This window comes from Gekko japonicus, unplaced genomic scaffold, assembly GCF_001447785.1.
Source record: "Gekko japonicus isolate JY-2015 unplaced genomic scaffold, Gekko_japonicus_V1.1 scaffold905, whole genome shotgun sequence".
NCBI classification, from domain to species: domain Eukaryota; kingdom Metazoa; phylum Chordata; class Lepidosauria; order Squamata; family Gekkonidae; genus Gekko; species Gekko japonicus.
In genome coordinates, this window is record NW_015160239.1 from 302,164 (window position 1) to 318,937 (window position 16,774).

The 16,774-nt window shown below is 45.3% G+C and overlaps 1 protein-coding gene across 1 annotated transcript in view; it reads right to left on the reverse strand.

Moving 5' to 3' along the window:
• MAMLD1 (mastermind like domain containing 1) overlaps positions 1–16,774 on the reverse strand; it is a 127,923-nt gene that overhangs the window by 5,774 nt on the left and 105,375 nt on the right. Inside the window, exon 3 of the mRNA XM_015413241.1 lies at positions 1,769–1,921. Within this exon, the coding sequence (XP_015268727.1) occupies positions 1,769–1,921 (153 nt within the window). The remainder of the gene's footprint in view (positions 1–1,768; positions 1,922–16,774) is intronic.

A 16,774-nucleotide genomic window follows, 5' to 3' on the forward strand; every position in this document is an offset into this window, starting at 1 on the left:
GGGGGGGACCTGGCAACCCTAAACTGCTGCCAGGCCTAGGGTTGCCAACCTCTAAGTGGGGCCTGGAGGACCCCCCCCCAGAATTACAACTGAACTCGAGACAGCAGAGATCTGTCTCCCTGGAGAAAATGGCTGCTTTGGAAGGTGGACTCTGTGGCATTATACCCAGCTGAGGCCTCTCCCTTCCCCAAACCTCAAAACCTCTAGGGATTCCCCAGGCTGGCCCTGGCAGCCCTTGTCAGGCCAGGCCCCAAGGCTCCCTTCCTCCCTCCCTCCCTGAAAGGCCAAAAGAGGCCTGGAAAGGGACCTTCCCCCACCCTTTTACAGACAGAGCCAGTTAGAAGCCTCCGCCCCCTCGAACGTTCTGATCTCTCTCTCACCGTTGATGCCTGGAGTTAGATCCCTGCAGAGGCCATTTCAAAAGGTATTGGGGGGAATTCAGCCATCCCTGGAGGGATTTTTTAACTTTTTGGATTTTTCTGCAGACACAGGTAGTCTACTGACTATGTAGGAAAAGCTGTTGGGGCAGAGTGAGCTTCCTGTTAGTGGAAATAAGTATCCGCACACGGCGCCCTCTGTTGGAAATTAGAATATAAGATAGGGCATTCTGTTCTGGAGGGCTTGTGAACTTAGGTACATTTATTTATAGCTGGATGGATTCTATGGTGCTTCTGCTGACTAGGTACGTTCAGTTATTTATTGATGTTGTGCTTTTATTGTATGATTTCATGTTTTTGTAAACAACCTTGAAGACCTAACTGACCAAAATGTTGAGACATAAATATATCAAGACATGAAATCAATCAGCATGGACCTCCAACTTCAGAAGCATGTGCAACTTATATACACCCAGCATCCATTCCCCTTACTATATACATTATCTGAACCCATACAACGTCCTCTTGCCCCTGCCTTGGTCCACTACTGCCACTTCCTGCTCTATCTCTCTATAATTGACTACCTGAAGTCAGGCTTTACAAAATCAGGATTGCCCATGGGGAAGGGGCAGAAAAAAAAGGGTTGTAGATCAAGTGGGAGGAAGGATGAATCCCACCGTCAAGGTTTAATCAAATACTACCAGACAACAGCTGGAATGAGTCCAGGAATATCTTGTTACAATTCAAGATCCATTGCTCTATGTGGTCTGGCAGGTGGTAAAGCTATGTTTGTGTGTGTGTGAGAGAGGAAGATCTTGCTGGCAGCAAGCTAGCCACAGCAAAATTCCACCTGGGTCAAGTTTGTCTTCCTCTCCCTGCAGGTAAAAAGCTTGGGCGTGGCCAGAGGCATGAGCTGAAAGACAAGAGGCAAAGGGCTCATGGCTTGCAGCCTGTGCTCCTGGAGGTAACCATGTACTGAATCCTAACCAGCCCGGCACATATTGTTGTTTTATTTGTTTGGTTGATTATGTTGTATTTTCTTTCATTTATTATTGTAAGCTGGTTTGGGTCCCCTGAGAGAGAAAAGCAGGCTATAAAGATAAATAAATTCAATGGAGTGTTGCTGTAGTTAGAGTGCTTAACTGAGATTGCAGTGACCCATCTTTAAATCCCAGCTATAATGCTCGCTGGGAGGGCTTGGGCCAGTCACGCTCTTTCAGCCTAACTTTACCTCACAAGGTTGCCGCAAGGGTGAAATGGGGAGGAGAGAACCATGTATGCTGCCCCGAGAAAGGTGGGCTAAAATGTGAGAAGCATCTGAAAGACCCCATCATTTAAACAGCAGCGCCATAAGCCATCACGCTGTCTCTCACAGAAGGGCCAAGACCAACCTGCAGCTGCTGCCGTCTTATTATCTGCTGCTTTAGTAAGTGGTTCCTCATCGTATAACCATTCACCATCGGCCGAGCCGGTGCAGGCGCTGGACCTGTATTTGGGGCAGCTGTTGGCTCCTGAAGTGTAGCGACAATCCCGGGGTTTTGGTCCTGTCATTAGCAAGAAAAAAAGAAAAAATTGAAATCTCACTGCAACGAACACGGCTGAGACCTCTGACACACTTGCTCACAAAATTTCCAACCAGAATCGCCGCTGACAAAGTGGCTCAGACCCCCCAATCCCTTCAAACCATGGTGTGTATTAAATGAAATTTAGAACATATAAAGGTAAGGTAAGTGTTCCCTTGCTCGAAAGCCAGTCGAGTCCGACTCTAGGGTTGCGGTGCTCATCTCCGTTCCAAAGCCGAAGAGCCAGCGCTGTCCGAAGACGTTCCGTGGTCATGTGGCCGGCATGACTAAACACCAAGGCGCACGTAACGCTGTGACCTTCCCACCGAAGTGGTACCTATTTATCTACTTGCAATTTCTTGCTCTCGAACTGCTAGGTTGGCAGGAGCTGGAACTAGAGACGGGAACTCACTCCGTCATGCGGCACACTCGGGTCTCGAACTGCTGAACTACCGACCTGCAGCCTGCAGTTCAGCGTCTTAACCACTTGAGCCACCGCAACTCCTTAGAACATATACCAGGGTTTAAACTTCTAAACGTACAAGCATGCCATGGGTTAGAAAGCTGGTTTCACTTTCATTTTATTTCTGATCAGCACTACCCAGAGTGGCCCAGAGGCACCCAGCAAGCTTTTATGGCAAAATAGGGATTTGAACCCAGGTCTCTACCACACCATGCTGAAACTCATATATGCACCAGGACTGAAAAAAAGAAACATGCTCTTCCAATATATTCACGTATGCCAATACACACAGGAAATATTAATAACCTCCTAGGCAACTTAACACTTTTTTTCTCATAGTGTCACTTGGGGGGAAGTGTTCAAAGAAACACCTGCTCCAAAATCCCTCCTCTTTGATCTTTCAGGAGCTGGGAATAAAATACCATCTCCTCATTCTATCCTTATGGGAATTAATATACACTGTGCCTCCCCTGTTAAAGTTCAAGAGTGACTGTATCATTTATACATATCACATAATTATAACTGTTTATGTCTGTCTCCTTCCAAACAGCAGCATAAAACAAAACAAAAAAATGTAGTTTGTACTCACTTAGTAAACTAACATCCCCCCCTGTACTTCAATACACAAAAAGGCTGCTGGTAAGGAGTATACAAACTATAGTGATTTCTTTGGGAGAATGCCAGTGTAGCCAGTTCATAAGAGTTATTTATCACAAGAATTTAGCATCACAGCTTCCACGGCATGCCAGTGTTGCCCTCCAACTAATTCATACAGAGGGAGGAAGAAGCATCCCTGAATCTTACAGGGGGTGGGGGGAAAGGAGGAGGACCACGGGGAGGTCAATGGTCTGTGTTATGCTCTTAATTATTTCTTCTACAGCAAGCAACGTAGTTGTACTGAATTTATGATGCTTTTACCATGCTTTTCTGCCAAAACTTGACTTCTCAAGCAGTGTCCAGAAATTAAAAGCAATAAAAATATCTATTAAAGTATAATGCAAAGGTCCTTGGAGGGGGTTTCTCAGTGAGGTCTTGATCCAGGCGAGATGGAAAAGGTCTGGCGCTGCTGCCTCCTCCCTCTCCCTCAGCACTCCGAAAGGGAGGGCTTAGCTAAAACTGGAATCAGACACAACAGAAGGATGCTCAGTCTTGCGGATGGCAGCTGGTAAATGGGAAGGTTAGGTTTGGTTAGCTGGCAGTCTGGTTGAGAATGACTATAAGGTTAGCTTCAGAGGGAGACATGCTCAGGTATTTGCCAGGGCCTCCTCCTTTGCAAAGGCTCACTGGCCTAACAAACCCACCGTTCTTACTCTCAAAAGGGCACCCAGAAACGCCAGAGGCCATATGAGTGAATTCTCAGACGGTCTGGAAGGTCTGAGGCATGTGGAGGACCAGGGTTTCCAGCTCTGGGTCGGGAAATGCCTGGAGATTTTGGAGGTGGAGCCTGGGGAGGGCGGGGTTTGGGGAGGGGAGGGGCTTCAACGGGGTATCAGGCCATAGAGTGCAACCTCCAAAGCGGCCATTTTCTCCAAGTGAACAGGTCTCTGTCGCCTGGAGATCAGTTGTAATCCCAGGAGATCTCCAGACACCACCTGGAGGTTGGCAAGCCTAGAGAGTACTGAGGTGGTTGTCTCTGAGGGTACTCCAAAGCTATTGTAGTGGAGTGGTTAGAGTGCTGGGCCAGGATCTGGGAAACCCCAAATCCCAATTCCACCATGGAAGTTGCTGGGTAGTCCACTCTCAGCCTGACCCACCTCACAGGGTAGTTTTTGTTAAGCTAAAATGGAAGAGGAGAGAATGATATCATTATCTGCTCTAGGTCTCCAGTTAAGGAGAACAGCAGGGTATATCTAAACAAATAAACAAAGGCCAGAGTCCAAGAGTACAGAAAGATGGATCCTCAAAACCAATGTTTCTATGAGTGGGATCTGCTAGGTAACTAGAGTGACAAAATAGGAAACAGTCGAACAAGGGAGGAAAGGAATTGTATTGTCTGCCACCATCTGCCTCATAACCTACTTCAGCTTCTAGTAGAATTTTACATTATTGATGGCACTTTGTTATTATTGGCAGAGAGGGCCCTGTACATTATACAGTCGGCGCACTCAAAAACTGGGCTACGCTTCCTTTGTTTGCCAAATGGAAGCCCATATCCTTTGTTCAAGCGTCAGTGTTATCAGAAGATAAGCAACCAAGAAAAGGGTAGGTACCTTTTGACATCTGACAATTAGGATCGTGCCATAATGGAGAAAACAGGAAGCCAGCAAGGAAACTTTGTACTGTGTTTATGGAGAGCAAAGCCGAGTGGAAGAGGTGGGGTGCGGGTGGAAGAGATTCGGAGGAGGAGGCAGGCTGCATCACGGGAAGAAAAATGACTGCATCACTTGGGGGAACTTTCCCCCTCTTTCTTTATAGAAGCCACAGCCAGAAGAAGGCCACTGAAATCACTCACTTTTATGGCGCTTTACTGTTGGAGACAGCATTTATCTGTCCCACCAAGCCACAATGGGTGGAACACCCATGCTCACAAGACAGCTTACCAGAAGATGTAAACCTGCACCTCACACTGTGTTCTCATTCTCATCTTTGTTCACGGATGCTCTCCGGTGGCAATATATTATTAGCACCATCTTTGTTTATGAAGCCATCCGTCCCTGCTTCCCTGGCTCCTGCTTCTTCACTCTCTCCCCCCTCTCTAACCTGTGCAAAAACCCGGCTGCTCCAGAGGGTGGCAAGGCCAGGCATCTCCCAGGGCCCCGAGCTCAGCAAAGGGACCAATGCCCCAGCAGCGCTGGCTCTCTCCATCAAAGGAGGTCAAAAACAGCCTGAGAAAGTCCTCCGCTCTCCTAGAGGTTAATAGGCCTGCTGAGCATGCCCTCCTTAAGGCACTGCTGCACGGTGGAGCCAGCCCTGAGGAGAACAAACAGGGATTACTTTAGTAAGGGGAAAGTTCCCTTGAAGCTTCTGCCCATTTCACTTGTCAAATGTTACAGTGTGGCCACGTAGATTTACACTGCGTCGCCTTCAGGGGGAAAAAGATCTGCAAGAGAAGCAGGGAGTCAATTTGCTTGCCCTGCACTTGAAAGGCTCCCCAGTGCTCCCGCCAATTTCCCCCCAACCTGTCTGGCTGTGTACTCACTGAAGCAAACAGGTTTATCACTACCACAATTGCTGGGATTTTCTTGCTCAGGGCAACAGCATTAATGAATCCCATCATGAAGGTGTCTCCTCGTTGATAGCACGCCCCTTTTCTGCTGCAATCTTGTCCCAACTTCATTGGAAAGAGAAATGCTAATTTTCCCCCTACCTCACTGTATTATTAAGGGGAAGTAAGTGTGTAGCCCAACGCTAATTGCAGTAATAAAATGGCTTTAATTATGTAAGGTGTTCCTGTACTTACCCCACTGCAATAAAGGCAATTGGATTCATTTGCTTGCAAGTATGTGGGATAAGCTGCAACGGTTCAAAGTGAAGTTTGATACAGGAAATTTAATTAGCTCCTCAAACCTAGGAGGGTTCTTTCGGTTGGTTTTGTTTTTTAATCTTGTGGGAGAAATGTGAACAAAAAACAATAGAAGGAGATGGCAATTGGCAATCTGCATTCTGCAAAATTACATTCAGGATAAACAAACAACAAAGAGTTCTATATTTTCGCCACTAGTGGGAACTACAGGATTCCCTTCTAGGGAAGGGGGGGGGGGAAGGCACGCAAGTGTAACAACTAAGAATAGCTCTTGCACATGACCAAAGCGACATTGCTATCCGCATCAAAGGTTAATGAACCTGATTTTCTCCCCTTTATATCACTCCCAAGGAAACTCGTTTGCCTTCTCACTCCAAGGCCAAGCCACACAAGCTGAGCCACAATACACATACTGAGGCTGTCAGATTATTAGCCAATTAACAATTCTTCTGTCACCTGTGGGTTTTTTTTAAATTTAACAGTAGATTACGCTTTAAGCAATAATACTGGTACATCCCCCAACATCTCAGAAGTCCCTTTTTGAAACACTGTTTAACCAACAGTTTAACCAGCAAACACCCAGCAATTATTCTTAGTAGGAAAGGCTGCCCCTTGTTTTATTATATTATAATTATAATATTATATCCCCTTGCTACAATTAAGCACCTTAGAATGAAGAAAGTCTCAACGACTGACAAGGAATCAGGCCTGAACATACAGCTCAGATTTCTATTTTCTCTCTTTTAATATATTTTGTCTCCGCCATCTAAATCCATTTGATTAGTCGGGCTTGCAGCCGTGGTCTTAACTGTCCCACACCAAAGTGAGAGGAAGATGACTCATCACATGACAGAATTTTGACTCTATGGCATAAAACATCTGCTGAGCTCCCCTCTCCCCCTGTCCACTCTCTGTCCTTCCCCAAGCACTGTCCCCAAATCTCCCATGAATTTCCCAACCCAGAGTTGACAACCCTAAAAGCCTCATAAGGTTTATAAATCTAAGGGATGGGTAAACACAGTATGAATGCAGATCACGCAAAAAGGGTGTAGATTTTTCTTTCCTTCCCCCATCAGTCCTTCCATAGTACAGCAACTATCTCCTTCCATAATTCAATTCAAAAATATCAGATTAAAAGAGTTGTTAACCTAAGAGCAAACATTAGCGAGCAGTAAACGAGTGGTGGCCGACATGCCCCAAGAGATGGACAGGGGGGGGGGGGGGGGGGGGGCGGGGGGGGGGGGGGGGGGGGGGGGGGGGGGGGGGGGGGGGGGGGGGGGGGGGGGGGGGGGGGGGGGGATGGGAGGCACCGTTCTGCAATGGTTCCGGTCCTATCTTGAGGGTAGGTTTTAGAGTGTGGTGCCGGGGGACTGCTGCTCGGCCCCTTAACCTCCCAAGTTTCCCCAAGGTTCTTTTTTGTCTCCCTCATGCTTTTCAACATCTAGGTAAAGCCACTGGGAGAAGCCATCTGGAGATTTGCCCTGAGTCACCGCTAATACGCAGATGACGCTCCGCTCTATCTCGCGCTACCAGCAGATCCCAGGGAGTCTGTGGAAACTGTGAACAGATGCATGGAAGCAATTTTGGAGTGGATGAGGGCTAAGAATCGGAAACGTAATCCTGACAAAATAGAGGTGCAACAGGTGGAAAGGGGGGAGTCTGATTCAGACTCAGTTCTTGGGGAGCAGAAATAAAAATTTTAGGTGCTACCTCTGCACTGGTCTATATAACATTTTCCATCTCCCTTGATCAGATTTCCAAATACTGTGGCATCCAAGGACTTAGGATTCTTCTTTCACTAGACAAGAAGAAACAGTGATTTCTAGCAAGACATCTACCTGACATTGCTAATTAAAGAAGACATGCAACTGTTAAAGATGTAAAGCATTAATGACACCATGTGACTCAATACAGATGCAAACAAAGAAATACCTTGACTTGTAATTGAAATAAAAGTGGTAGGTATGCACCTTGTCCTGAAGAATTCCCAGACTACAAGGATCTAGTACTTGGAGGTGTTCATGAAATGGGTCAATCCAAAAGTCGATATCCAGCTTGGGCTAAGTCAAACAAGAAGACGCCCTTGACCTATTTCAGGAATATCCAAAAGCACTTGCCCCTTGGTTGGTACAGGTGACAGTTTTCAAAACATCTGATTTTTTATTGTTGTGTTAATTATTACTGTTGAATGGAAGGGTGATCCCAGCAGGTACAGCAGTGGTGCCTCTGCCTACCTCTCCATCTCCCTCCACTTCTCAGGGCAGGTGGTCTTAAATAACCTTCTGCTTGCTTCCAGTTCCCTTGTTTGCTAGAGATTTCTTTCTTTATTTTCTTTCACCTCCAGTTCAGAGATGCTTTTAAAGATAAAATTGAGTCTTCTTTGTTCTGATATCTCTTGAAGCTTCTCTTGGTGGTGTGTGTGTGTGTGTTTTTAAACACTAGCATTGATAAAAACTGTGTAAGCTCAGCAGGGGCCCCCACTTCTCCCACCCATTTACTTGATATATAACCATGTGAAATACTGTCAGACTCAGGTTTTCTGAGCTTATCTCTGAGGCTGCCAGTCAAGGGAAGGCTTTGTTTGAAGTCTGTAAGCGATCTGACGGGGCAGACAGTTTTGTTAGGAGGGAGCGCTTTCAAGTTCTTCTTTCTTACGTCCTTACAAGCACTGGTCTGATGTGCCTCACACAAAGCCAACTGCCTTCTTTGATGGAAACGGCAACAGGAGCACAACACCTGGTTGGCATCTGTATCAAGGGCAGTTTCACTTCACCCTCTTTTTAAAAAAGAGGCACTAATCTCCATAAAACTACCATTATATTTTGCCCCATTCAAAGGAGAGATGCAAAAAGATCTAGTACAATGGTATCTTCAAAGTTATCTAAATTCCTAATGGGCTGGGAAGGTAGATTAGATTTTATGGCACAGAGACATCTTTGCCATATTGCAGCTTACATACTAAGCAGCAAGTCTGTTTCCATTTTGTTAATGCAAATAATAATAATCATAATAACAATATAAAAATCCTGAATAGGATGGGCATAGAGCTCAGTCTCTAGCACAATTGATCTTAAGGGTTACCAAAAATTCCTCAAACAAACCAAGCTGGCTAGCATGTTTTATTCACCACCTCGCAACTCTCCTGCCCAGAATATGAAAAATCTATGTAAATGTCTTCACGTTACCCATTGACTTTAATACAATGATGCACAAGCTGCCAGCCACCCAGACTGACCCACATGGTGCACCCATTTAGGAAAGTGTCTGCCCACAGCACCTGAAACTGAAACCTACTCCCAAACCAATCAAAAGAGGACAATAATCCCCCCCCCCCCGGGGGGCTTTATTTTTTTTAGAAGCTCTTAGATTTCACACTGTCAGTAAAAAAAGTTATCACTCTTTTCTGTGTTCAGTGGCAACCTGGTCTCAAATTTCTAGTAGAATTGTCATAAATGTTCCGGTAATTTGCTAGCACAGCAAAGGGCCAGAGGTCATAGCACTCTCTGTGGTTAATTCTTCATCCACAGGACTGAACTGGTTTGTGGGGATAATTATCCTGCTGGATAATATGGTTTATGGTTTTTCTACAGATTCATACAGTTGGAAGGAGCTAGAAAATAAATCCACTCTAGTTCTCCACACCAAGGCAAACAAACTTCTACATTATCAGTCTCCACTACCCTGAGGATAGCTGCAGAACAGGGGACAGCAGAGCTAAACACTCCAGAGGACTCAAGCAAATGAACTACACCAATCACTTCAAAAAGATGAGGCAACTAACAAAAACGCAGCCACGTAAAACATGTGGACCATTGGCCAAATCTGACCTTGGGGGAAAGTCCTTCCAAACTCCGAACGGTCTTGCCTTAGGGTCTGTTCAAAGAATACTTCTTGCCCTTCAACCTGCTGAAACCCACAGTGTCACCATGCATAGAGAAGGGAGCAGAAATATCCTCTGGGCAAGCCATTAGTTACAGTGATAAGCTTGAGCCATCTGTTTCTTCACTTGAAGCTTGTTCCAACAAAACTTGAGACCACTAGTTGCCATAAATCAGGGTGTGCAGAAAACAGACTGCAGTCCACTGGTGGAACACCCAGTGCTTGCCAGTCGCTGAAATGCTTACAAAGAAAGCAGGTAAGATTCCAGCAAGGCTGTTATTTAGATATTTATGCCCCACTGTTCTTCCCAATGGGGCCCAAAGAAGCTTAACAACTTCATTCTCCCCCTTCCATTATGTCCTTACAACCATTACATTGTTAGGCTGAGGGAGAAAGAGACTGGCTGGCCCAAGGTCACTTAGTCAGCTTCCGTGGTTCAGTGGGGATTCAAACTTGGATGCCCCATATCCTAGTACAGCATTCTAGCCACTATACCACACTGGCTCAGAATCACCTGAACACATTCACTTTTGTCAATTTGGGGGGGGGAAAATCTTTTAGGCCACCCAAATTCTAGTAGAAGGGGGGGGGGGAGATTGTGCCAGACTGGGCCAATCCTGTTATAGATTACAGGCTGCCAGCTGCTGGTGGTTAATGGTATTACAAATGCAGCAGGTGTCCACATATATATTCAATGCTGTATCCACTGGATCTTGGCCTTGGAAGATGCTAACAACCTGCCAATACCTGGATAGCCCAGGCAAGCCCGATCTTATCAGATCTTGGAAGCTAAGCAGGGAAGACTCTGGCAAGTACTTGAAATACCGGAGGCAAGGGCAGGCTTTATTCAGCCCCCTCTCTGAATATCCTCCAGGCCCCCAGTAGGGGTCAATCACCAGAGATCGCCATGACTTCCAGGTGTGCACACACACACACACACACACACTTTAAAAGCACCAAAAATACCCCCCCCCAAAGAAAGATGCTAACAACCCTGCCTTCTGGATTCCACCTTTGATACCAAACATTGTCTGAAACATTCGACTCATGAATAGATGGGCCTTTCTTCTGCTCATCTATATACCTCATAATCAAAGCTCAAAAACTGAATCCTCTACCAAAAGCAACCCCCCCAAAAAACCCTATTTAAGCTTGATTCTACCATCAACACTCTCCACACAACACCACACTCTTATTGTTGCTGAGAGTAGCCCTCCTATAAATCCAGCAAGCTCTCAAAGCTTCATTCATCTCGCACAGGATTTTTGGTCAGCCGTCTTTCTGGCCATCTCTACAAGGTTGTCCCAGGCCCAATGACAAACTGCCCCACCTCATGCCTGCCTATAAAGCAGGGGTTGACTGGTGTAATCAGTCTGTTGTGTCCAGGCAGGCGCACGCTAACATAGGGGCAGATGAGGTTCAGAGGAGTTCAGTAATTGCACATGCAGCAGAAACTGCCTTGGATGAAAAGCGAGGGCTGGATGCTGGGTTTATATATGAAATGGAGGGTGGGGTGAAAATCTGATCATGCCGTAGTGAAAGGCCCAGCCTTGTGCCATAGACAGGAAGAACAGAGAAAATGCCTTGTTCATCTGCCTGTGTTCTGTCTGAGGCCTGGGAGATTGTTGCAACCTTTCTGCTAGGAGGAGACTAAAGGACCAGAGAAAGGAGATTGGGAATGGGCAGGCTTGAGTGAGGTGGGGGGGGGGGGGGAGAAGGAGAAGTGTATTTAAAGGTAAGGGTGTCAAACAGAGAGTCTCAGAAACCTTGTCAAGTGATCTACAGACTCCCTAACACACCCTGTAGCATTTATATCCCACACTATTACCACACAGATTACTAAGCCATCTTCAGGGATAGGAGGCCGTTGTCCTTAGTAGGCCAGCCTCCAGGTGGGACCTGGGAATCTCCTGGAATTCTAGCTCCGCTCCAGAGATCATTTCTCCTGGAGAAAATGGGTGATTTGGAGGCTGGACTCTAGGGCATGGTACCCCACTGAGATCCCTGTCCTCCCCAGGCTCCATCTCCAAAACTTCAGGAGTTTCCCAGCCTGGATCTGACAACCCTACCCCCCATCCCCCACCACTGGCCAGGAAGGACCTGTTAACCCTGGGCCAAAAAATGGTTGCGCACAAATGTGTCAGATGATTTGACTTCAGGAACATGGCAATGGAGTCACCAAATATTCAGTCTTTTAAAAACACATGCAGTATAATGTTATAGACCTGTGTAACTTAATACATGTAAAACTGCCAGGACATAGCACAGATTGGGCCCATTCCACATCACCGTAACTCATGGTTTTCTAAGTCTCCATTCAGATATGGTTGGCTGGATCATGGCTCATCTACATTTATGGCTCTGTAAAGTTCTGTTAAGTGAATCTGGTTAACCTCAGTTGCTTTGTTTTGTTTTTTATGTATGGTATCTACCATGCTCATATATGGTATCCAATGCATCTGTTGAAAGAGACCCTGGTTTAGAGAAGCATATGCTGCAAGAAACATACTATCTTTTGATGTGCCATAGGACCTAACCTGAATGCAGAAAAACAGCACAATGACAGACTTTTTTTTTAGTACATGGGAATTAAGTGGTGGGATGCAAATTCAAACTGATTTAATGAAATCAGATGTTTTACCACAGTATCTTCAAACTGAAGCAATGAGTCCCAGAGGTCACAGGTGCTTTGTGCAAAAGGGCCAATATCCTAATATCTCTTGTCCGAATGTGCACACTCAGAAATAGCTCACAACCAGGAAATGGCCACAGCCTCCTCAGTGCAAAAAAAAAGAAGACAAATTTCCTTCTCCATTCTTTTTTACCACGTCAACACCCTAAAATCATGCCTGACAGAAACAAATATCACTTACTGCTTTTCAAGGGTCCCAAGTAGGTTTGACATTTGCCTGCATATGGTGGGTAAACTGCTTCCATCAGCTCAAATCTCCTGCCCTTGAAAAACTGCAGAGTAGAGGGGAAATGGCCAGAAAATGCCCTCCATTGTGTCATTCCAGGAATTTCCGCATGTCTCTATGGTCTGTACCACAGAAATTGGGGAAAATTCCCAGAAGTGACATCACACCCTCCTTAAACTCCATCCTCAAAATCTCCTGGCATTTACAAAGACAGTGTTGGTTCCCATTGCTTTTCTCATTAATGCTCACAATAGTTATGTAACACAGGATAGCGTTAACTCCATACTGCAGATATAGGAGGGGGAGGTCAAGAGTGGCTTGCTGGAAGTCATCTAGCAATTTCATGGGAAACATGAGATTTGAACTGGAAACTTGCTGGCACACAGTTCAATCCCTTTAGCCACCATGCTACTCTACAGTAGTATGAACCACTAGGAAGACATCAGATGCCACTTCCTACACTAGGATCCCTGAGCCTGTTGAGCTTGTGGGTGTTGCTGGAAAGCTGAGAACATGTAGTGGACATCATAACAAAATGGTTACCGCAAAGCAGGTGGAAGAAATAATAAAATCTCTATGAGGAGGACTAGATTCCATCACAAAATGATGAAAGTTGCCACAAAATGTTACTATGATCCAAGCCGAGTATCCTCCTATGATGGAGGCAACCAGTCCATTTCCAAATGGGTGTTCCCTGCAGATGCAAAGGTGAAGCCCCTCCTATTCCAATGTAGTTTTGGGGATGAAGCAAATGGGGTGCTAGGAAATAGGGTTGCCAACCTCCAGGTGCTGGCTGGAGATCGCCTGCTGTTCCAACTGATCTCCAGGCGACAGAGATCAGTTTACCTGGAGAAAATGGCTGCCTTGGGAGGTGGACTCTATGGCATTATACCCTGCAGAGGTCCCTCCTATTCCCAAACCTCTTCCTCCTCAGGCTCCACCCCCCCAAATCTTCAAATATTTCCCAGGCTAGAGCTAGCAACCCTATAGGAAACACACTGGTATGGCCCATGTCGGGGACCACTGTCCTACACTCTTCTCTACATACATTGCCATTCTCCATGCAAAGACCACCTCCAAAGAGAACAAGGAAAAGGGACTGCACTTTAAAAGGTGATATGCCATTCAGTGTTCCCTCTAAGCTGAGTTAAGTGTGAGCTGGCTCACAATTTTTTAGCCTCCGGCTCACACATTTTTGTCTCAGCTCAGGGAGGAGGGCTCCAGAGCAAACTAATTGATGCAGCAGCCAAATCGCTCGCTCACTTTAATGCCAGTAGCTCACAAAGTAGAATTTTTGCTCACAAGTCTCCATAGCTTAGAGGGAACATTATTGCTAAGTCAAGGCAGGCACTATTACCACCAAAAGGGAGGGAAAGGGGGTGCTCCAAAAAAGAAGAAGAAGACAGCCCCCTCCCCTCTCCCTCCATGGAGATTGTATTTACAAACTGTAGCCGGCTCATTTTTTTTTCCTTGTGTCATTTCATTATTACAGAGTTGAGATCACTAGCCATCTGCAGCTTCATTTCATCAAGCTCCGATTTGTCCTTGTAGCAATGTCATCTGGGACAAGAACATAAAAAAGCTGCTTTCCACCACTGACAGTTCTTTATGCCTTACTGTAAATATCCTTCCACCCCACACAGACATTTTATATATATTATATATGTATTTACCACTTCAAATTCTTTCAAATTAAAAAACAGCTAACAGAAGCTTGACACAAATACATTAGCAAGAAGCTCATTATTTAACCATTGCATGATAACACGATCTGTAAAGCAATTAACAGTGTTTATTTGTAGATAACTGAAGCATTTCAAAAACTGTAGACCGCAAATCCTGGAGAATTGCTTATAACTTCTACAATATTAGTCATGGGTCAAAAATTAGGATCTCCCCCTCCCCTTCCTTCCACATTAACATATGCTCAGAGCGCCTCCAGAGTCCATCCTATGGGAGGGAGGGGAATTGTACAACTCCTGTGTATGATGCACCAAAACTGCCAGATGCAAAATATGACCTTACAATGCCGGATACAGAGCTAATAAAACACCATGAGAACACAGGTTCATTCGCCAAATTCAATGGACCTTTAAAGCCTGTTCTTCTGGTGCATCATGTCAAATGGTGTCAACACTGCGCTGGTGAAGTGCAGCAATATGGGTCTATTCCTGGAGGATGAAAAGCACACAAAGTTTAGCGCTGTTATCCAACTATGGAGACAGGCAATGCGGTGGCTTGTGAGTGCGAGTCTGTGTGTGTGTGTGGGGGGGGCTTGTAATGCTTTAAACCAAAAAGAAAGCCCTGTAAAAACTAATCTGACCAGAGAACAGCTGGACAAGGAGAAAGTATACACACATGCTACAGATGAATACTGGCTCTAGTATACCAACTTCGACTCCAAAACACACACACCCTTGTTTGCTTCTGGCTTTAGTGAGGTTTGCATATGTACATGGGAAAATGTGAAGCCATGTACAAAAAAACACTGAACAATTGAGGAGTCATTTGGGCTGGAACCCACTTCTTGACACAACTCGCCACCAGCTCAGCACCTTACAAATATAGATAGGTCAGGTTTAAATATTGGGCTCGATTGCACTATAACTCCGATTCCACCAGCTATAGCTATCAGATGTTAACGGAGACAGAGGGTTCACCTTGGCTTGCCATCATAGAAAAAAATTGAGATCCTTGAATATCCCCCTTGAATCTTTGTTGATGCTTTCAGAAACGGAGGTGCTTCACAAAATAAAGAGCAGATTATTGGAGGTTGAGTTGTGGAACTTGTATAATGCAGCCAATAAGACTTGTTCTCCCCTGAACTATGGGATATTCCCCATTGTAGGACGCCTGCCCAGTTATTTTTTCCAACTGCAATCTCCAAAATCACGTAGAATTTTTTCACTGGCCAGGCTAAATGTTTTACCCTCAGCAATTTTATTTGGAAGATTTCAGGGTATTCCCTATTGCCAACAGATTTTGACCTTGTACGGGCAAAACTATTGAAACGGTGTACCATGTGCTGTTTGAATGTTGCTATTATTTTGGTATTAAGCAACGTATTTCATCACCAACCTTAGGTAGTGTTTCAGGTTTTCCTAGGCTGAACAAACTATCATTTTTGTTAAATAGCACTGAGGAAAACATAATGGAACCGGTGGCAAAGTTCTTACTGGCTGCTTCTTTTATACGCAGTAAAATTTTGTAAATGCTCAATGCAGGGTACTTTATTGTATCTTATCCTGAAATTGAATTTTACTTCTTAGATATGATGTTTTACTTCTATGAAATGCCATTAAAAGAACTGTTTGTGACCTGGTAGGTACGGAAAAGAACCGATCCAGAAAGAGTTTAAGCAACTTGCTGCAGATTGCTCGAGATGACTGTGGCATCGTTTGGCATAGATCTGACACCTCCTGGAGCGGTGCCTTGTTTTGTAGCTGCAGGACCATTCTTTCTCAACACCAGCGAGTGCAATGAATCATGATGTGAGTGGATGAACAATCTTGCCTTCCAGATACATCCCAATGAGATAAACTGGATGCAGCTCAGTTATTTGGCCCAAGACTTCCCTTTCCCATCCCTTCCCCTTTCCCTCTCTTCCCCCTCCTTCCCAAACATATCCCATTTTCCCATGGGGCTGCAGAAACACTTAAACCACTTTGGAAATGAAGTTAATGAGAACATTTACTAAGTCGTTAATGATGAGGTCTCCAAACTATACAGTCTTATTTAGAGCAAGAGTGATGTTATCTAGAGTTGCCATCTCTGGCCTGGGAAATTCCTGGAGATTTAGGGGTAGTGCCTGTGGAGAGGGGAATTTGGGGACTCCACCTAGAATCTGCGGTATGCCATACAGTCTGCCCTCTAAAGCCGCCATTTTTTCCAGGGCAACTGATCTCTTCAGCCTGGAGACCAGTTTAAATTCCAGGAGAACTTTAGGCCTGCCTGAAGACTGGCAACCCAATCCAAGGCTTGTGGTTCAGTACAGAGGAGGTGGAACCCATAGATTAAAAAAGGTAAAGGTAAGGGTTCCCTTGCTCAAAAGCCAGTCGAATCCGACTCTAGGGTTGCTGTGCTCATCTCCGTTTCAAAGCCGAAGAGCCAGC